Source organism: Chrysochloris asiatica, unplaced genomic scaffold (genome assembly GCF_000296735.1).
Source record: "Chrysochloris asiatica unplaced genomic scaffold, ChrAsi1.0 scaffold00013, whole genome shotgun sequence".
Classification (NCBI taxonomy): domain Eukaryota; kingdom Metazoa; phylum Chordata; class Mammalia; order Afrosoricida; family Chrysochloridae; genus Chrysochloris; species Chrysochloris asiatica.
The window spans coordinates 22,474,961-22,496,926 of record NW_006408531.1 but is presented as its reverse complement, the minus strand read 5'-3'; the positions used below and the strand labels follow the sequence as shown (position 1 = coordinate 22,496,926).

The following is a 21,966-nucleotide window of genomic DNA, read 5'->3' as shown; positions in this document are numbered from 1 at the left end:
AATCAAATCCTTTATCACAATCTCCTGGACTTGCTGCATGTGTGGTTAGGCTAAATAAGAACTGTGCACCTGTTTTGACTTAACTACAAATTTAACTGAAAAGACATACTTAGGACTAGATCTTGTTTTGTAAATCAGTGACTGCCCATGTAGATATATGCAAATGGATTTGCATGTGAACATACTTCCTTTATGTGTCATTCTCAAGATACACAATTAGTAATATGTATACTTAAAAGATTTAAATTATCTTCCGTTTGTCCCTTATATAATAAAAATCTTTCGTCTAATTCAGGGCAACACCACCTTCCTCAAAGTTCTTGTAAATATTAATAAAAGTAACATGTTAATGTGCTTTTATAAGTAGTAAAGCAAAGTGCAACAGTTAATTATTACATGGCCCTCAATAACAACACAATTCACAGGTTTATAATTACATACCAGTAACCTAAGTAATTGCTCTTGGGGCTAATGCTTCCGAAAAACCCCAACGTCCTGCAGGAAGCGGAACAGTAGGATGTAAGTGTGGCTCACACCCTCGGCCTGATCAGAGACGGAGGTAAGCTCAGGCTCTTACCTCACTATTCCTCCCCTTCCTCCGCCATCTCTGTCTCCTTGTGTACCACCACTCTGGTGACGGACATGTCTGGGTGCTGCTCTCGGGCTTCCTTGATCGCCTGGGCCAACGCCTGCCACGGTCAGGAGAGAAAGTCAGGATAGTAAGACACACACATGCCAAGTAACTGAGATTCAGTCTCAAGCCAAAAGGTTCATTTCTTTATTTGAGGAGCAGTAAGAATGTTTTGAAATGGGCTCTTGTTCATTTTAGACAATGCTTCTCACTTTTCCAAATCCCCCATTTCTTAGATACATGCAGAAGATATATGTTGGCTTGGAACTCCAGCTTTGCCACTAATTGTGAGACTTGGAGAACAACAACTCTTCTCTGAGACTTGGTGTCTCAACCTGTAACCTGAGACTAATGCTGTGCTTGTAAAGATCATTTAAAGGTTTGCTGAAGAAAAGATAGTCCTGGGTTATGAATGAAATCCATTCCTATGTCTTTAAGAACACGTAAGTATGTCAGAACAGATGCACACCAGTCTTATTTAGTTTTACTTAGTATGAAGGAGGAGTCCTGGTGTGGCGCTGTAGGATAAGCACTCGACCACAAGGTCCATTTGAACTGCAAGGTCAGTGGTTCAAACTCACCAACTGCTCCTCAGAAACCCTATACAGAGTCGCTGTGAGGTGGAACAGATTCAATGGCACTTAACAACTAAGTGTAAGGAAGGAACCCTGGTGGTCAGCAATTTGAACCCAGCACCTGCTCCATAGGAGAAAGGTGTGGCAGTCTGCTGCCTTGAAGATTTACAGTCTCACAAACCCTACGGAGCACTTCCACTCTGTCTTGTGGATCATTATGAACCAGAATCAACTTGATGGCAACAGGTTTAGTTAAAAAAAAGGCTCAAAGCTTGAAGCCTTTTCAATGGTTTAAAAACTACACGTGCAGCAAATAAAAGTGATTGTAATGAACAGTTGCTTGCGAGTAGGGGTTGGCTCGATGATTTCAAAGTAAGGACACACTAGTATCATATGAAATGGCGACTAAGAGTTCGTAACACAGCATCCCACCGAGTTAGAGCCTGTCCTGCCACTCGGTGGGACTGGTTATCACACAAGTACCTGACACTCCACTGCACAAACCAGGGCTTGTGCTTCGCTGTTCTCTTAGGCGCTCAGTAGCTGCCTGAACTAAAAAGCTGCATGGACCGTATCTGTGAACTTCCAGGACAGAGAACAAATAAAACAGCAGAAGCAAGAACAAATAAACCACCAAGAATGCAGAATCAGTAAAGCTACAGAATACAGACTAACCTTCAGAGCGTGAAGTACAGATCCCTGCTTTACAGCTGACACAATTAAAAGTGCCTAGGACTTGGCCATCTACTCAGGGAGTGGCAGGGGCAATCCAGGACTGGGGGCTGACCAGGCTGTGAGAAAGCAGACACAGAGCTTCCCTTCCCTCTGGTCAGAAGCAAACTCTATAAAGTGGTGTGCTAAAGTGGAAAAGATCTTATTTTTCAGAGAAAAGGATGTTTTTGTTCACTGCTATGAATTTTGCCTTTAACAGGCCTTTGGGGGGTGGGGGGTGGGGGGAAACAGGACCCTATAGAACACACTCAAAGTTCAGGAAAGAAATCTAAAACAGAAATTCTGTTATCATAGAGAGTGCCATATCTCATAAGGAAACAATGCATTGGAGAAAGCACAATTTTTCCTCTTGCTCTATCACCTAAAAGAAGGGACAATTGCATTTCTTGGTCACATTACGGTTTCTGTCTGCTGTGACTCTACTGAGATAAACCTTGAAACTCACTCGACTAGGGAAAGGGGGAAAGGGTAACGCCACAAAATCTTTTTGACATTAAATATTTTTTACACAAAAGCTTGGAAGAAACTTCTGGGTGCTTAAATTCCCACTAAGGAACAAACTCTGCTGACCTTCCTGCATCAGGGCAGAAGAGAAATTAGACCTAGAGCTAGCTTCATTCTGAGCCATAGCATAACTGTCTATCAAATGTTAGCAGAAGGCCAGGACAAGAGTGGAGTGAGGATGAGAGCAGGTATCTTGCATCAAGGGCAGTCAAACAGTTTTTCAGTGCATGGGTGGAGAGCAGAGCTGGAGCACAGGTTTGAAGTGTTCAAAGGGGATGAAGGAGGTGAACTGTTCAAACAATTTTACAACATGTTGATTTGTGGGCCCCAAAGCAAAAAGTAGGAAAATAAATTCTGCTATAATTATCTTTAAACACATAGGTCAGTCCTTTATTTCAGAATTATCAGCACGTGAAATTAAATACTACCAAATGTGAATTTATTATGGCAACAGTAAGGGCTGTGAGGACACTCTGACATCATAATCCCAAACTTAGAAGTTATTTCATTGGAAAAATATGCACCAGAAAGCAATGGTAGTCCTCTTGATACTCCTCCCACCCCCCTACCCCCCCACCCCACATGAAGCACAAGAAGAAAATCCTGGAAAGCGAGTTTCCATTACAGACCATCTCCTCTTTAATCTGCTAACACATATGCAACTGCTTGTTTCCTATCTCACCCAGATGAAGGTTTCCATGGGCTATTAATTAAGACTTCTGTGGTGCTGTAGGATACACGCTCATCCACCAAGTTGGTTAGAAACACAAGGTTGGCGGTTCAAACTTGCCAGCCGCTCCCCAGAAAGCCTATACAGTGTGACTAAGGGTGGGAACCAACTGGACGGCACTTAATAACAACAACAACAGGCAAGAAATGGGAAAAGGTGTCAGTGATATTAAAATCACTATATGATCAATATCTGATATTTGACACACAGTAATTTTCCTCCTTTCATTTTAAATAGTTTCATCAGAAAAACGATGTGGGTTAATGCGCCAGACTGCAAAGCCATTTGAACTGCAAGGTTGGCAGTTCAAGTTCACCAGCTGCTCCTCGGAAACCCTATACAGGGTCACTATGGGTCGGAACCGACTGGATGGCACAACAACAAATCAGAAAAGCTCAAGAGTCTTCCAGTGGATGATAAAATTAATTTTCTGTATGGGAAACTGAATGCTTGTTTTTACAAAAGTCAGTCATTTTCCAGTGGAAACATGGCAAATGTACTAGCAGTCATCTATTAGGGAACACTACTCCTGAGTCACAATGAAGAGTTAGGGCAATCTTTTCACCTCTAACAATGCTCCAGGAGCTCAGCAAGCAAGCATTAGAAAACAGGATGGAAAACTAAAAGCATGCTGACAGAAGTTTAAAAATCTAGAGAACTTTAAGCATGAAGAAAAATCCATTTCTCTATGGCCACATATAGTGAACCTTTATCACACAAAAAACTTCATTCACCAAAATTCTCTGAGCTCGATATTGTGTTCAGAGCTTGGTAATTTGTAATCATTTGTTCCTATTCCCCAACTGAGATGGTCAGTTGAACATTTATTTTCCTTTTTCTTTAAGCTGTTATAAAGGGAAACAGTTTGGTCTACTTTAAAGCCAGCCAATTAAAATCACACAGAAAGAAAAAACAAAATTCTCATCATCATTTGGGACAGAAGTCTGAAATTAAAGCTAATCTAAACGTCTCTAGCTGTCCCATCCATTACCTGCTTTAAACCAAGCATTTTGCCAAAGCTAATTCTCAGAATTGAACTGGCGACTCTTTAAAAACAAGTTTTCTGACCAAATTGTAAGAGATTTTAGATTAGCCCCACATAACATATAAGTTCAGGAAAAATATATGGTGGTAAATAGCCCAATTTGCTAATGCTATCAAAAAAATACTTTAAAACTTCCTAAAAGTGGGCATAAATCAAGTTTAGTCTTTTTCTATTATTTAGAAGCCAGTATCATCATGCTTTTTAAAAGTTGATGATTGGTTTTTAAGCCAGACCCACCTGAGTACCTAACAGTTGCCAAGAATCCTCTAGATTATTTTGACCAAAAAGGCCATGTACAGTCCATGGGAAATAGACATCACACTATGTTTTATGCTAATCATTGTTAAAAGGCTGAAAGTGTCTTCCATAATATACTAAGGACTGGAATTCACCCACGAGGATTGGGAGAAGAGACGTGACAGATGACATACAAAGATGTGCAAAGCTTAGAAAATAAACAGATGCTGTCAGAAGCAGAGCCTATGGTCTTTACCTGGTCATGATCAATATCTGCATCTCCTGTGATCACAATACGTTTCTCAATTCTTGTTTCTGATATTCCACCTTTTACAGTCTAAAGGTCAAAAGAAGGGGGAAAAGAACAATCATCAAAACATGCAGAATAATCAAGAGGAGAGAGCGAACACTTCGGATCATTGTAAGGCAATATATACCAAATGGGGGAAGACGGACATTCTATGACCTATTGGTGACTTTTTTAAGCTCTCAGGAGATTTCTACTGTTAAAATGGTAGACTTCATAAATCCACTGAAAACACCCCTAAAACTAATTTATCAAATTTCAGGTAAGATTGAGACTGGGACAGATGTCATCTAATCCAAATAGTTCTACCTGGACATTCTGTTGGAGAAATTTCCTGGCTGTCTTCATTCCCAACTGGCTGATTTTGAAAAAGGGGATGGGAAAGAGGAGGTATCAATCCGGTGTTTGTTTAGTTCCAAGCAATTGTAATAATTTAGGTATCCATTTCAGATTTGGGAAATTGATGTTATAGTTCTGACTGATGGATTCTGGTCATACAAATTCATTTGTCAATTGTGTTCATTTGGTTTAGTGTAACAGTAACATTCGGAAGATGGAGAGGTTGATGCTGAGCTTTATGGTTGTGACTGTGGAATGAAGCAAGGCTAAACACAGGCTGTGTGACTATGTGAAGGGGTTGGGAGAAGGAGCTCTGGGTGCACTGTCTCCAGAACTACTGGCTTGTTGCAAACTGATACAGTCAGTGGTACAGGGCACACGGCTGAAGAGATCATATGGCCCTGACATTCAAAACAGACAAAGAGTAAATATCAGAGTCCTGAGAAAGCATACATCCAATCTCTGATAAATTTACACACAAAACCACAAGTCATGGCACTGTACAGCAAAGACAAGGCTTATCACCAGCTTTAATAACTACATACATTTAAATGAGCACCAAAACTACCTTGGCACTTAACATGGCATTTTTCAATTTACTCTAAGTTTTTTGTTTTGTTTTTTGCTTGGGTTTTTGTTTAAACATAGGGAGTTGGTAAGAAAAATAAAGAATGTATTTGTGACCTTTAATCACTAACCAAATGTGAAAAATTGGAGAAGGGGATCCTGGGAAGTAATAGAGCGAGAAATCTGAAGACAACAGCACACATCAGAATCACCTGGAGGGATTCTGAAATAATTCCAAGGTATTTGTAGCAAGGTCTGCAGAATATACAAGAGAGTTTTCAAAAGTTTCTAGAAAATGGAACTGAAAGATAATGGAATTTTTCCACAAACATTTGGAAGTTCCCTCATAAACTTGTAACAAGTCCCCAGGTAGGGCTGATGCTATTGGTCCAGGGACTACAGTTTCCAAAAATCACTGGTATAAGGTATTAAGCATTCAAGGAACAATCTGGGAAAATGTCCCAAATCAACACATACATATTTTAAATAGATGGGGAAATTTTCACATTTGAAAAACTTGTTGAAAATTATGAATGATGGTCTTCATTCAATTGTTTGCATCAGAGGGCTCATTTGTCCTCACCAAATCTGTGCTTCCACTTTTATTAAACTCTACGCCTTTGGCTCTGTTAGCGGAGTGCTTATGAATCAGGCTGCTAACCTCAAGGTCAGGAGTTCAAAACTACCAGTGGTTCCGTGGGAAAAAGATGAGGCTTTCTGTTCCTGTAAAGGTTTACGGCCTTGGAAACCCTGTACAGGGCCGGTATGAGTCATAATCGACTCCATGGCACATAACCACCAAACCACTCATTTGGCTATCTTAAGTTTAATTCTTCATAACATATTTTTACCCCCTGTGCTGTACAAAATTGCCACTTGGTTTTAATACATTTTTCAGTGGCATTTAGTTTCTTAGATACCTGAAATCAAGGCACTTTTACTCCATAGGCACTATGTATTGTTTTGAAGTGTGCATAGGAACACAGAAACAATTCAAAAAAGATACTGTTTGACAAGCACCATCACTTCCATAGGGTCCCCTGGACTGCTTTACCTTGGTGATATGTGTGGTGGTTGTTGTCGACACGGACTCAGATGTGATGGTTTGTGCAGTCAGTAATGTGCCCGAATCACCACCAGCCCCGCCATCAACCTTTGGATAGTTGGGGGAAAATACAAAGTAATGCTTAACTTCCATTATGCTGTCCAAGACCCATTCCCAGTGAATATGCATGTTTAAAAACTATGCAGTTGGCAGAGGAGGCTATCTGCATATCCTATGTATCTTTATGGTGATAATTACAACAGAATACAGGCAAAAGGCTGGATGCACGTGCAGAAACAAATCCTGTGGGTGGAAAAGAAAAAAGAATGGAGGAGAAGATGGGTAGGAATACCATACAGGAATCATCAAAGAATTTGACCTGAAGGCCATTCGATAGAAGCCAGAAGAAGACACCAGAGAACCAGGCAGAGTGGGCCACCGTGACCGGAAGTACTGAGTTGATTGTTGTGACTGTTTTTAAGCAAAGGTGGGTAAGAAGAGAAAAACATTTGCTCATATTCCTAGAATGGAACCTGAACAGGATGGACTGAACTTCAGTGATTTCATTGTTTGCTTACCTCTAGCAGAATTTTTCCCAAAACTACATTGCATTTATAAGTTTTTACATTGAGATGTATAGAATATACGAAGTGAGTATCAAAAATTATCTGAACCCTGGTTATATTAAAAAGCCCGTCCACATATACGACTGATGACTACATTGAGCATGCATGTGAAATGATTCTGTCGCATAGATGAGTGACAGTAGATTATGTGGCAAATCATTTGTAAATCAGCCATGGCTCTGCCTATGAAATAATCCATGACAGCGTTGGGTTTCTAAAAGTTTGTGTGAGATGGGTACCAAAACAACTCACAGAAGTGCATAAACAGAAGCATTTGCACACCTGCAAACAAAATTTGGACCAATACTCAAAGAATTACTGGTGACGAGAAAGGAATTCATCACTACGAGCCTGGAATGGATACATCCTTAATCGCCAACCAAGAAAAAGTTCAAGTTTCCATCAGCTGGAAAATGGATGTTTACAGTTTTCTGGCAAGGGTCAATATCGGAACACTGTCAGGGAATTGGTTCAATAACCAACAGTACTTGTCACAGTGAGATGCTCACCAAAGAGCTGAAGCCTAAACTTGGGATTTAAAGCAGAGGACTGCTATCCAAAGGCCTTGTGATCTTGCATGACAAATGCAAGTCAGCACACCTCTGCCTACACTGTTGACACTCTGCAAAAGCGTTGCTCTGAGGTGTCAAAGCATCCTCCCTATAGTCCTGATCTTGTGCCATCATATTTTCACCTGTTTGGGCCCTGAAAGCAACCCTTGGAGGACGAAGATTCACTTGTGATAAAGAAGTGAAGACAGAGGAGCATTTGTGGCTTGCAGCTCAGCCTACAACATGTTGTAATAAGGGAATATGAACGCCTGTTGACAGACAGACACAGTGTATTGAAAAGCAAGGAAGTTTATGTCCAAAAACGATGATTTGTCTTTTATAAAAAATGAATCAAATAAATTCTACAGCCAGAGTGCAGATAATTTTTGATTCACCCTCATACATACAGGTGCATCTGGAGTCCCTAGGAGGCACAAACGGTTAACCATTTGCCAAAGGCATCTTGAAAGACATATTTGCCATAATGTTTCCGAAAGGTCACATTCTTGAAAACCCAACAGACAGTTGTACTCTGTACCCATGGACTAACTGACTCAACTGTAAGTACTACCAACAGTATTACAGCACATAGGGTTCAAAATGAATGTTTGCACATACTCTATACACACCAGCTGTAAATCTCAGGCATAGGAGGGGGTTTCAAAAACTTCAGGGAAAAATTCCAACATTTTTTAATTCTATTGTTCTACAAGCTCTTTGAAGCCCCCCTGTATATCCAAATAGATTTGTACTTGCTTGCTTTAGTACTGGAAAAGGTAAAAAGTTCTAGAGCTTATCCAAGGAAATAAAGAAGCAAACTGATAGACTGAATCAGTTTATCGTATTAATATCCAAACTTCTCTGTCTCCTGTTTCCTGGTACTCACTGACTAAAAGGTGAGAGGAAACCTCAAACACCTGAAGCTCACTTAAGAGCACTTACCACAATCTACACACATGCACGTTCTCCTCAGACACCCAGTTGTAACAAATATTTGTGCTCTTAGAGGATCTATGCACTAATATGGACAACATATCCAAAGTAATTTTGAGAAACGTTTCACACACACGCATGAAATATTTTCAAAAATACTTCAAGAAGGCAATCATCTGCTGGCCTCCACTATGGTATTAGTTCTACCACAGATGTCTAAACTTGTCTCAGGAGGGAAAGTCGTGTTGTACACATTTTTAAATAGATCAATTTTAAATGATAAATACATTCCTCTTTTTCGTAACCCTTAGTGGTAGATGGAGTCCTGGTGTGGCGCTGTGGGTTAATGCGCTGGACTGCAAGGTCAGTTTGAACTGCAAGGTCCGTGGCTCAAGCCTTACCAGTTGCTTCTCGTAAACCCCATACATGGTCACTGTGCGCTTGAGCTGACTCGAGGGCACTTAACAACACAACAATGGTAAATATGTTAATGCTTATTTAAAATCTTCACAGAATCTGTGTCTGAAGACCTAAATCAAACACAAATCTGAGTTTACCTAAAGAATGACTAAATAAAATTCCAGAAAATAAGCCCATGAAAAACAGAAGAACACATGTGTATACTTGCAAGTATGTGTGAGTTCATTAGGTCTGTCCTCATGAAATGAGGGAGGGGAAGAGATCTCTATCTCCTACTGACCCACTAACTGATATATCCAACCCAATAACCCCTGGAAGACAATCCGTTTCCCAAGTGTACATGAATATTCCCAGAACAAGATTGATAGTACCTGTCCTAAATAATCATATGCATGCTCACTGCCTATAGTTACTGGAGCACCAATTTGTCTGCAGTCTCTGAGTCAACCTAAGAGAGCCAAACAGCTGAGAGGTGGTTATAAGATGGAGATTTACAAAAACTACAGCAAAGTCAGAAACACGTGGACCAGGAAAAGATAGAATGAAAGCAGAAATAGGTAAATTAAGTAAGAAAGAACTCAAATCATCCAAGTCTAGAGCTTTTGTACCTGTGGAGACTCATATGTGATGGTTTTGCTCTCAGTTTGGACAATGGGGACTTCCTTGGTGGAGATTTCTGTTCTTTGTGAGGCATCAGAAATTGTTACCATCTCTGTTTTTACCACTGGTGGCTAAGGTGAAAAAGGGAAAAATAAATTCTAGAGGTAAGGAAGTAAAAGTACTTAGTAGAGCCTTCCAAATAACTGTATGAAACATCCAAACACACTCTCATGCGCAAAAGAATAAAAGCAAATAACCTAAAATGAAAGACATAAAAGAAATGCCTTCCTTCAAATATTGTTGTGTGTGTGTGTATATATATATATGTATGTATATGTACATACACACATACATGCATGAGAGAGCTTCAAAAGTTTGTGGAAAATGGAACTTTCCAACAAACTTTTTGAAGCTCCCCCTTATATAGGAATGAGAAAGCTAGCTACGTAACGGCTCCCTAAATCATGATATAGGTGAATTATGATGGGCACAAACTAGTTAGTGTCACCACTAGAGAACAGTGATATACTTGAGCTCTGAACAACTGAAAAGGAAACAAAACAGAATCAACTGCGTGAAGTGGCCTGTCTTTCTTGAGCTGCAATTTGAAGGATCACAAGGTTTATGTGAAGCTCATTTCCTCTCACTGGCCATCAGGCTAGGTAGGCGAAGATTTGCTCTCTTCCCCAAAAAATTCCTTTCTGCCTTAATTGAGAAGGAAGATACCATATTTAGGGACAATAACTTCCAAGTAAGACTGGTTTGAATTATATTGTGTAATACAATAACTGCAGTTTTTCTTGTGTGTTGTTGGTGGTGGTGATGTGCCATGGAGTCGGTTCCGACTCATAGCGACCCTGTACAGGGTTTCCAAGGCTGTAAATCTTTACAAGAGCAAAAAGCCTCATCTTTCTCCCGCAGAACAGCGAGCAGTTTTGAACTGCTGACCTTAAGGTTCCCAGCCCGATTTGTAACCACTACACTACCAGAGGTCCTTTCTTGTGTGTTACAAAACTTAAAATGTTAGATATCAAATTACTCCATCAACAGGGCATTATAGCTTTGAACAATTCAGAACAATTTAAAACATTAAAGGGGAAGTTTGAAGACCTGTTAATATCATAGTCTGCTGTGCATACAAGGAGTTTTCAAAAAGTTTGTGGAAAATGAAATTAAAAGTAATACAGTTTTCTGAAGCCCTCCTGTGTATGTTTACTACACAAGTTGACTATACAACCTCCAAAAGAATAGTGTACTAAGAAAATTCTTAAGAGGTCTAACTGTTTAAAGAGGAACAACCATGTCAGCAGCGACAAACAACAGTTCAAAGTAGTCACATACTGCTGAAACGTTTTCTCTTAAGTGAATGGGGAGTTTAAATGTAACACAGCAAAAAATCCAGTCAATTCTGTCCAGCAAAGCCAATTCAAAACATTCCCTGCCATCAAAACCAGCAGATATGAATAATCACTAAATTGTGGGAATTACATTGTAGAACCAAGAAACATACTCACGAAAGTAAATCTCCCTCACCATGATTTTAATTCCTAATTCAGGGGCACTGCATCTAAGACTTAATCTAAAAGGAGTAAGTGGAGGAAAAGACTTATATTCAATACTGATAAACCACAAAACATACCATTAACTTGCAAATAATCTACAACTGATGATAAGACAGAATGAGGAAAGATATCCACTATTCAACAGTCTAGGCTCTAGTTGCCTTGAAGAAAAGAGAAGACACTTACAATCCCTGGCATCTAAAAACAGAAATCAGTGGCATGCCACAAGTAATGTTCACATCACTGAGAGACACTTTGACCAAAGCATCATTGCAGCCAAAGCCTGCCACCATTTCTAAAACACTTATGCTGATGAGAAGGGTGAGAGAATGGGCGAAGAAGTCAAGCCCAGCGGTGACACCAGGAACACACACACACACATTCACACTGAGTATTTTAATATTACATATACAATTTTCTAATTAAAACAATGAAAAAAGCATGCAGTGCCAGGAAGCAGTGCAACTAAGAACAAAAGAGTTGGAAACGTTCAAAACATGCAAAGAAAAATGTAAGTGTAAAATGGAAAGGAAATAAATGATAGGGTTGTCGCTGGAACATTTACCCTCGCAGTAAAGAAGCTAGAAATCATGAACTGAGCTGGCAGAACTTCTATTAAGCAGTGCTTCCCAGTTTCCTCCCATTAGAGAAAAGAATCAGAATCTTGTTGACATAGCTGAAGAAGAATCGGGAAGGCAGGAGAAGAAAGGCAGGAGTTTTCCACATGAGAAATAGATCTACGACAGTTTAGCTCCCACCTGGGACTCTCATTTACCTCTGAACAACAAATAATTTGTGGCAAAACATCAATGTCAACATGAGACACCTCTCCGTTAATTTTATGTTGCTCTTCCTCTGCTTCTTCTCTCATGTCTTGCTTAATAGCGCCTTCGTTTATACTCTTCTCTCCAGATATCTTTTGGGCAACTACATCCTGGATCACTGTTTCTACTGTGATTCTATTGGCACCTGCTTGTTTGACTGGGCTGGCGTCTGGCACTGCCTCCTCCCTCTCTACTACCTTGGCTGCTTGGCCGGGCTCCTCGTCCGCCTCTTCCTCATATTCCTCCTGCTCCTCTTTGATGGTGCCCTCGGTCACACGGTGGTGGGGACGGTACTCGCCCACATCTTCTTCTTCACTCTCACTGCTGCTGCTGCTGCTCTCAGAAGACAGGGAGGTGGAGTCTTTTTGTGTCAGTGGCTCCACCTTACGAATCTCCCCAGGACCACTCCCAGGTGATCTCTCTTTACCGTTCATTTCTTCTGTGATAACTCTTTTGTCTTTCCCAACCTCTGCCCGCTTCTTCTCTTCCACTACATTCAGAGTCTCATGTGAACTCTGTACAAAAAAGAAACGGATGAGGGAAAACAAAAATATATGAATAAATGAAAATGATGGAAACCCAAACAAACTGATGGTAGGTTCATGTCATGGAGGAAAACAAAGATGATTATGATGGCTGACTGAAAGGGAAGCAGGGAAATCGTGAAGGGGTCAGAAACATTAGGCATGGTGTTAACATGGAAAAAGGGGAGAACCTTAACAGCATCACTGGCTCCAATGCATGGCCCTTCTGACTCGGAAGCACGTTTCTGTGAAACAAAAAGCAACCAAGGACACAAAATCAATACAATTTTACCTCAACACCCAGCAAAACAAATATCTGACACTGCAAAAGACAGAACAGGACATCTAGAGACCTCAGAGCTCAAAGTCAAAGAAAGGACAGCCAAGTGGAGACCAACACCAAAAAGTGTACAAAAGCAAGCAAAAATATAAAGTAGCCAGTATCCTTCCAAAGAAATTTAAAGTTTGTTGTTACCGTTATACTTACGAACACTACTCATGCAGTTGAGTTTAATTTTTTTAATTATACCAAAGCTTACTGATCACCTTAAAGGATAATTTAAAAACCTACCCATAACAAAAACTTTGATTTTAATCAGACCTTATAAAGCCTAGCCTGAACTCTAATTCCTAAATTAAATTGACTGCCCCTTTATTTTGTGCTGGCTCATTTATAAAACAGATTTAATTGGAAAAATTATAATTGGTCATAGACAGCTAATAACATAAAAATGTCCATTTCAGAAACCATTATTAACACCACAAATTGTACTAGAGAATAATAAAAGGGATATTATAACATTAGGGGAAAGGATGTCAATGATGGCTCCAACTGGAGAATTTAGCTCCTCCAGAAGCATCTTTGAAATCCCGACATGAATCATGTTCATATTTGCAATGTTCTTTCCTAGCCCTGCAGACATTTACTTCTGGGAAGTAAATTAATTTATTTGAGTTGGATAGCAGAGCATCTAAGTATTACATACTAATACTAATGTTGCTGTTGTTGTTGTTATGTGCCGAGGAGTCGGTTCCAACTTACAGTGACCTTATAAAAGGTTTCTGAGGCTGGAAATCTTTACGGGAGCAGAAAGTTTCATCTTTCTCCCATGAAACAGTTGGTAGTTTCAAACTGCTGACCTTAAGGTTCACAGCCTGATTCATAACCACTACACTACCAGAGCTCCTATTTTTAATATTTCTTATGGCAAAGTTTTAATGCTTATAAATTATTTTTAAAGGTCATTTTACATTACTATTTAAATTTAAAATTTTGTTGTGCTTTAGATGAAAGTTTACAGAGCAAATTAGTTTCCCATTTTGTTTTTACTTTTTGTACACACTGGCTTTAGTAGTTTGCACGTAGTGTTTCATAACATGGACTACATTCCCCACAATGTCTCAGCATTCTCCCCAGTTCCACCCTGGGTTCCCAGTTTTCTTCTGCCCCAACTTTCTATCCCTTTCTGTCGTCTCATCTTTGCTTTGGATCAAATGTAGTCCTTTGGATCTCGCATAATTGACTCTTCTAAGGGATGTGTTCTTCTTGGATGTGACTCTTTTATGGGTCGATCTAGTGTTTGACTGAAAGGAGGGCCCTGGGAATGACCAGGGACATGGTCTCAGGATTCCTCCCATCTTTCTCAGACTGGTAAGTCTGGTCTTTTTTGGGAATTTGATTTTCTTTGTTTTGCAGTTTCTCCTGCTCTGTTTGGGTCCCTCTGTTATAATTCTGGTTAGAATGGTCACATGACTATTCTTCAAAAGCCACCTAACTTTAAAATAAAGCCTCGCCAACTTTCTAATAATCAAGTGGCACTACAACCTGTAATCTAACCTAAAAGAAATCCACTAGAGACAGTGGCCCAATTTTTTCAAGATATGACCATGCCAAATCAAGAGGGCCACTGAGCCCTGCATTCTCCAGGCAGAAAGGAACCTTGTAGTGAAGTTGTCATGACGCCACCTAGACGGGAGCTGTCTACTTCCTATAGCTTGCTTTCCCACTATAGACAGCAGGATCAACCATGACTGAATGGTCCTAAAATGGCACACTTCCTGAAGGACTCATCTGCATACACTCACAGATTCACTTTGATCTGCAGTTATCCTTAAATGCACCGTAAGAGCATGTTGAGTTGCTCAAAGTGAAACCAGGTTAAGTCATGTCACTGAGAGACCAAGGAGCCATCCTTCTAGTTTTAGTCTACATGTTTCAGACACTAAATTGGAAAACTCAGTATTAAGAAATAGCTAATATTCAAATGTAACAATCTATAAATTTTCTTATAAATAATAATGGCCAGTGATCAGAATATTTCTCTAGTAACCATTCCATTATTACTATTATAGGGAAGTAAATTATTATTACCTAGCCTCAAAGGGCTGGTTGTATTCTGCCAAAGTTCAGGGAGTTTTCTTATGGATATTACAAAAAGAACTATTTCACCAACTATGGGAGGCACCTCAATTTTGTACAAAAATAGAATGAAAAAACTCACAAGCCATCAAAACAAAAGCTCAAAAGACATTTGGACTTTATAAACAAATTCTGCTTAATAACTTAGTCTCTGGGCCTCAAAGGTTTAAATGATTCTCTGAATTTAAAGAGTTTTATTGTAGGGTGAAGTGTTAGTGGGGACCAAAAGAAGCAGGAGAAATCTCCAATCTATATTTCTTCCTCATACCTAAATTCAGTCACTATTTTTTAAACATTTTTTTTCCCCTGGGAAAGGTTAATTTCACCAATTAAAAAACCAGAGGGAAATGCTCCTGAATATTCAAAAAATAAAAATCATTCTCATATATGGCTTTTAATAACAGGGAAGCAAAGTAAAATGCACCTCAGGCAATTGTGAGGAGGGCCAGGAAGAAAGCTTTTCAGGTGCATTACAGTTCACAACAGTGCCCTCTGCTGTCCAAGTAGTGGCTGAAGAGAAGGTGGTGTTCATGCTACCAGAAAAGCCCTTTTCACTAAACAAAATTGATGTTATCTCCTCTTCTAGGCTCTAGAGAGGTCAGAAAAGGAAGAGCATAGAATTAATAAGTCAGAACAGACAGCAGTGACCTATTGAAAGGAAAGGTTACACAAGAAAGAATAATAGAACAGCATACACTGAAAGGATTGAGAATTCTGAAAGATTCTGCAGCAGGTTTATGCAGAGGCTTGCCTGAATGCCAGCTTTTCAACCCTGCTTGAGAATACTTGGTAGATTTCCCTCCAGAATCCAGATACAACACTTTGGTTTACCATTGAAGTTTTATCATAAACTTAGTGCAACCTACCTATCTATCAAGTATACTACTTCATATATTCCAGAGGTATCTTTAGATGGGCCTTTTTCTTCACAGAATGGCCTCTTCAGTGGCTCCTTGTACTTGCAATATTTACTCCGGCATTCCTGCTTGGGAATCTTATCCCTACTAACGGCCAATGTCCTACCCTATCCACCCACGTCTTTCCAATTTTGTTACCTGAGAACCACAGAATAGTCTACGGTTTGAAGAAGCTCTTGGCTAAACCACTCTAACTCCTATGGTCTGTCTCTTCCCTACTCCTTAGTACCTGTCAGCACAATAAGCATTCTGACAGCAGCCTATAGTAGTTTCCCCAGGCAGACTAAATACATTACAGAACTGTATTCTTAAAAAATGAAAATCAAGAAAAAATTCTAAAGAAAAATTCAAAGAAAAACGTGGAAGTAAAAACTCAATGAGAAAATCATTTGTCCCAAAAATCTAATAAGGCAAATTGAATTCTCATAGTTCTATGCCTAAGTTATGAGTAATAATTCTTAATAAAACCAAGGTAAAATACTGAAATAAGACTTCTGAGGTAGGAGTGAAGGGTAGGCACAATGAAGTGAGGAGGGTGATATAATAAGTACTCCCAATATCCCAGGAGAAAAGTCCCAGACAAATGACACCAGTGGATGCACTGTACTAAGCTGATCACAAAGTTGATGGTTGGAACCCACCAGCCACTCCTCAGAAACCCTACAGAGGGCTGCTATGAGTTGGAACCAGCCCAAAGGCACTTACCAACAACAACAGGGTAAAATTATTTCTAGGGGAGTTGAAATAAGTAACAGACATTTAACGATTCCATAAATGTTCTCAAAAACATCCTAAAACTATAATCTATGTAATCTCTATTAGATTCACAACAGAATATTTTATACAGACTTAAGTATAATTCTCAATATATGAAGGTAGAAGAACGAGGGTATACAACAAATTTATTTACTTGCTAAAGAGTAAATGATTCAGTTTCCATTTTCTGCCCTACTCTTAAAATCAATTGCTCATAATCAAATTGAGTCACTTTGAAAGTTCATTTCTTTTTTAAATAAACTATCCATGCTTTTTGTTAACCTATAAATCAAGACGATCTGTTAAAGTAAAAACCTCTTGTAGAGTCAAACGTTCACTTACTTTCAACTAATAGTGGTGATGTGTAATTAGAAAAATCACCACAATGTGGTGGGGAATAAATGTTGTGAATGAATGGATGCATGGATTGTTGTAGTTATAAAAATCTGTAAACACATCAAGTAAGTACAAGAGCGCTTCAAAGCATTTGTAGAAAAATGGAACTAAAAGGTAACGAAATTTTTATACAAACTTTTTAAGCCCCCTCATACATTTTCCTGGGTGTGTTTGAGAGGAAAAGAAGCAAAAAAAAAAGCAGTAACTTAAAAGTATAAATAAAAACCATTTAGGAACTAAGCAGTAGTAAGTTCCAGATTTAAATTTCATGTAACATCAGATTAATTTCATTTTGAATACAAGCTATTTTATACTGCATATTCGTGAAACACGAACTCCAAAATAGCTTCACCAAAATGCCACTTTAAAACCCACCAGCCATTGCAGAAGGTCCAAGGACATATTTTAAATCTACCAAATAGCTTAGGAAAACTTGCTTCTAGTGAATATATTTTTAAAAATAGGGAATATTTCAAAACATGTTAGAAAAAGCATTGCATATTTTGAGTCTAATTCTTTAAGGTTTGAATTTGAGTCTAACCTTTTGAAAGCATACAAATATGCCACTTGGTTCAGCTTTGTGACATCATCTTTTCTCATTTACAGTGTTCTGGGAAATATTTCATCTCAACTAGAACTCCAATTCTTCTTAGGTAAGGCTTCATCTTTTATGTGTTTTATCTTCTCCCTATTCCATTATGCGTTCTGTGAAAAATTCTCCTCTACTGACCAACAGAAACTACTCTGTGGGAAGAAAACATTTGTCCTTATGCCTGATCTCTGCTCTTAATTACACCCCCATAATCCGTTCCTTATCCAGCCACCAGAGGGATCAGGTAGGCATATATGGGATGTCACTACCCAGTGGCTTCCCATCGTTCTTATAAATAAAATCCCAACCAATCAATCTGGTCTAAAAGACTCTTGCATGACCTGGCTCTGACCTCTCTTGACCCCTCTTTGACTTCAGTCATGCTTTTCCTTGTTCATTAAGTCATGGTCACTTGAGTATTCAGTTCCTTTAAACTACTTTCCAGCTCTGGAATTGTTGTATTTGCTTTTCCTTAATAATGCAAAAATCTTCACATGAATGCTTACTTATATTTGTTAAGGTCTGATTCTGATGCCTTCTCCCCCAAGTCTCCTCTGACCACAATGATAAATCAGCCTTCATTATCTCGAACACAACATAGAATTTCATCTATTTCCTCGATACCTATTTCTTAGTACCTGAAATTTTCTAATTATTAATTTACATGTGTACTATTTCCTCCATTCGAATTTAAGTTCTCTAAGTTTCAGCAAATAGCAGGCTGACAGGCTGGCAAGGAAAAATCAATAAGCAAAAAGAGAATATGGAAGCAACAGAAAGCTAACCTCCTCAGTAGTTTCAGGTATTTCCTACATACAGGAGCAGAGATAGAGAACTTGGAGGACTACTATGGTGTACTACAAATCTTTTTTTTTTTTTTTTTAATTAATATCTTTTAAAAATAAAAATTCAAAGTTAGTTCAACAACACCATGTGCACAGTATTTATTGCACAAACAGTGCATTTTCACATGCAATTATGCGTCCCACATATCAGACAGTGGTTGATATTCCTGCGTTTAATCATTGTGAATTATAAAATAAAATAACTCCGTAACGTGGCATCTTCTTATATTAAGCCTATGTACTATATGTGGGGATTTCGCTTTAAAGTTGGTACATCAGAAAAACAAGGAGTATCTTATGGCTGTGGACAGAAATGACAGGAAAACAGACAAAAGCAGGAGTAGATCCGAGGATGCAAGGTGAACACCTTGTCCGCCTCCTGAGCTTTATCTTCCACTATCCACGCTGATGTCATCGGGGGCTTCTCCTTCATGGACAAAATTTCCTTGAAAAGATGGTCTCCTTTTCTCTATTGTTTCAAACAATAGATATAACAACAAATAAGACAAAAACATTACACCTAAAGCAACACAAACAGACAACCACGTAGGTCAGCAGAATAAAAAAACATGAAGCGGCACATAAAGTGACGTCAAGAATTTAGCATACTGTTTCTCCAGAAACCACAAAACCTTTAAGTCAGCTGCTGAAAAATGGGCATTAATCGTCACAGTCTGAAAATATGAATTTAAATAGTGTGCAGCTTTGTTAAGACCCTATATACCATGATGTTTAAATCTTAGAATTGTCAAAAGGCTTTTATTCTTTTAGGTTCAGCTATTATTTCTGCTTAATCTGTTTTTTAAAGAGCTTTCTCCTTTCTGTCACAAACTAAAGAGACTGAAGACATCTTTTGATAAGAAAGGTGAATAAAAACAACAGTAGACTACCTAAACCATATGGTTAGAATTTGACAACGTTTAATCCAGAATCCTGGTGTGGCGCTGTAAGATCAGCACTGAACTGTGAACCACAAGGTTGGCAGTTCAAACCCACCAGCCGCTCCTTGGAAACCCTGTGCAGGGTCACTATGTGTCAGAATTGACTTGACGACACTAACAACAACATCTGCGAAATTTAAGGAGGAGAGAAGGAGGGAAAAAGATGAAATCATAGGGTAAGAACATTATGCAGTTTGAAAATTGTATATTAAATATTGTATAGTAAAAGAGCCCACAGAAGTTTGGGATCAACAATGGGAGGTTATGGGTAGCATCAGAAGGAACAAATGTGCATGGGAAAGAATGATGAAAGAATTTGAGAATATACTGAGGTAGCAATACTTATTCTGGTAGGAGAAAGAAACAAACCATGGAAAGAAGATGAAAGACAAGCAAGATGATTTCATTTTTAAAATGGTTTAACTGGTCTATGTTTCATTCATTATAAGATAGTTTTTTACCAAGTTATCTGATTAAAAAAAAAAAAACCATTTTGCAAGTTTTCCCCAAGGCTTCCAGTTTTTGTTTAAAGTTTATCTCATTATCCTCACAGTAAAATTACTTTAAGCTACAGCAAATATGGTCTATATTCCTACATTTTTTTAAGTTTTAGGTAATTATAATTATTAGATAAACTTCATTTCAGAAATCACTAACTAAAAACTTATTAAAACACACAATAATTTCAGTTTCTATGTTGTCCTATATGATAATTTACCAAAGTAAATAGTAAATTTATCCTGAAATTATTTCAAAACTATTTTGAAACACATACAATTTACCTGTGAACTAAGCCAATAAGTATTACTTTGTTAATAAAAATTGTTTTTAGTATTAGTATTTAAAATAGTTATTAGCACTTACATAGAAAATTCAATGAAAACACATTCTAACTTCCTAAAAATCAACATCATAGATTAGCAACCTCAGTTTCACTAGACAGCCAGAGTGAGACATATTGCCAACAAACAGCTAGTGACATACCCCTTGTGTCTGTAGGGACAGAGGTGTGATACGTCGTTTTTCCCATTCACTGGGGCGTGGTTCAGGTGTGGATTCCATAAAATTGCGCTTGAGTTCACTAATGCTAGCCTGATGTCTCAGTATGTCCTCCTGGGCCTTATCCAGGTCCTAGCAATGTGTAACGTAACAAAGGGGAAACAATCCAAAAAGAGAAGGGGAAAAATAACCCAGTAGGACAAAAATAAAAAATAAGACAAACCAAAATTTATTATTAAAAAAAGTATTAGCGCAAGAAAAATGCCAAGTCTCAAAAGCCGTATTTATGAATAACTTTAGTGTATTTATCAAAATTTGAAAATGAAGCCAATATGTAACTTTTTATGGTTTATATTTTTAAGCATTCTACTTTGTTCCCTGCTTAGAAGTCTTAAAGGAATATTCAATTATCAGAAGGAAGTCATAAACCTCATCTTCAAAATGACTGTTTCTTATAACTAGATCTGAAATGCAGCTAGGTAACAAACCAGCTACAAAAGAGACAGGTCGACTTAGAAGCACATTTGGCTTGCAGGGAAAGTCTGTTCAGGATCATACAAAAATGGAAAACCAAAGGTTGACTTTTTTCAGGAAATTCTTAGTGGTAGCTTTTAACTCATAAGGTACAAAACAACTGCTTCCAGAAGTTGCTTTTGTTTGACCTCTGTGTAAACTAAGTAGACTACATACTGGTCTCATATACTTGCCAAATATAAAAGATGGAGTCCAGACACCAGATATACCAAAAGGTGCTCATACAGACAAAGATGCAAGAGAAACTACTAGGTGGCCTTTCACTGGAATTGTTGGTGGTGGTCATTGGAGTAGGTCCTAATAAACAGTATCTGTGGGTTTTTTAGAATGGCTCTGATAATCAGTGTTTGTGGAAGTAAAAGATAACAAGTATTCAGGAAATGATTTTTAACTGAGTTTTAGATGCTGTCTTACATCTCAAAAATCCTAGGAGCCAAGAACAAACAAGATGGCGGATTGGGTGGATGTGTAGGAGAGAGCTCCGCCAACAACAACACAGAATACCCAACCAAGCAGGCTCAGGGGATGGTCCCAGAACTCTGAACCACATATAAAGGAATACTTAGAAAGTTGGAAGGCTCACAGCTGGGGGAATTTGTGGCAGAAGAAAGAAATCCATTGCTTTTTAGTCCAGGACGATCGGCTGCTCCAGGAGTCGCCATCTTGGGTGAGACCACTTGGGGGAAGGATTGGAGCAACCACAGATGCCTGGAAGAACAGCTGAGATAAAGGTGTGGACATTCTTTTCCTTTGGTATCTGTTCATTGGTCCCTTGCTGTCTGCGCACCTCCATTCTGGTGACTATAGGGGTGCCT

At 38.7% G+C, this 21,966-nt stretch overlaps 1 protein-coding gene across 3 annotated transcripts in view; it reads right to left on the bottom strand.

The window, feature by feature from the left end:
• Positions 1-581: 581 nt before the first annotated feature.
• The window catches only part of EPB41L2 (erythrocyte membrane protein band 4.1-like 2), a 124,357-nt gene continuing 102,972 nt past the window's right edge, over positions 582-21,966 (bottom strand). Inside the window, exons 13-18 of one of the 3 annotated variants that reach the window (XM_006834667.1) lie at positions 20,603-20,749; positions 12,180-12,743; positions 9,851-9,973; positions 6,722-6,820; positions 4,711-4,791; positions 582-689 (exon numbers count right to left, since the gene is read on the bottom strand). In XM_006834667.1, the coding sequence (XP_006834730.1) occupies positions 582-689; positions 4,711-4,791; positions 6,722-6,820; positions 9,851-9,973; positions 12,180-12,743; positions 20,603-20,749 (1,122 nt within the window). The remainder of the gene's footprint in view (positions 690-4,710; positions 4,792-6,721; positions 6,821-9,850; positions 9,974-12,179; positions 12,744-20,602; positions 20,750-21,966) is intronic. The other 2 variants (XM_006834668.1, XM_006834669.1) reach the window with 2 other exon arrangements.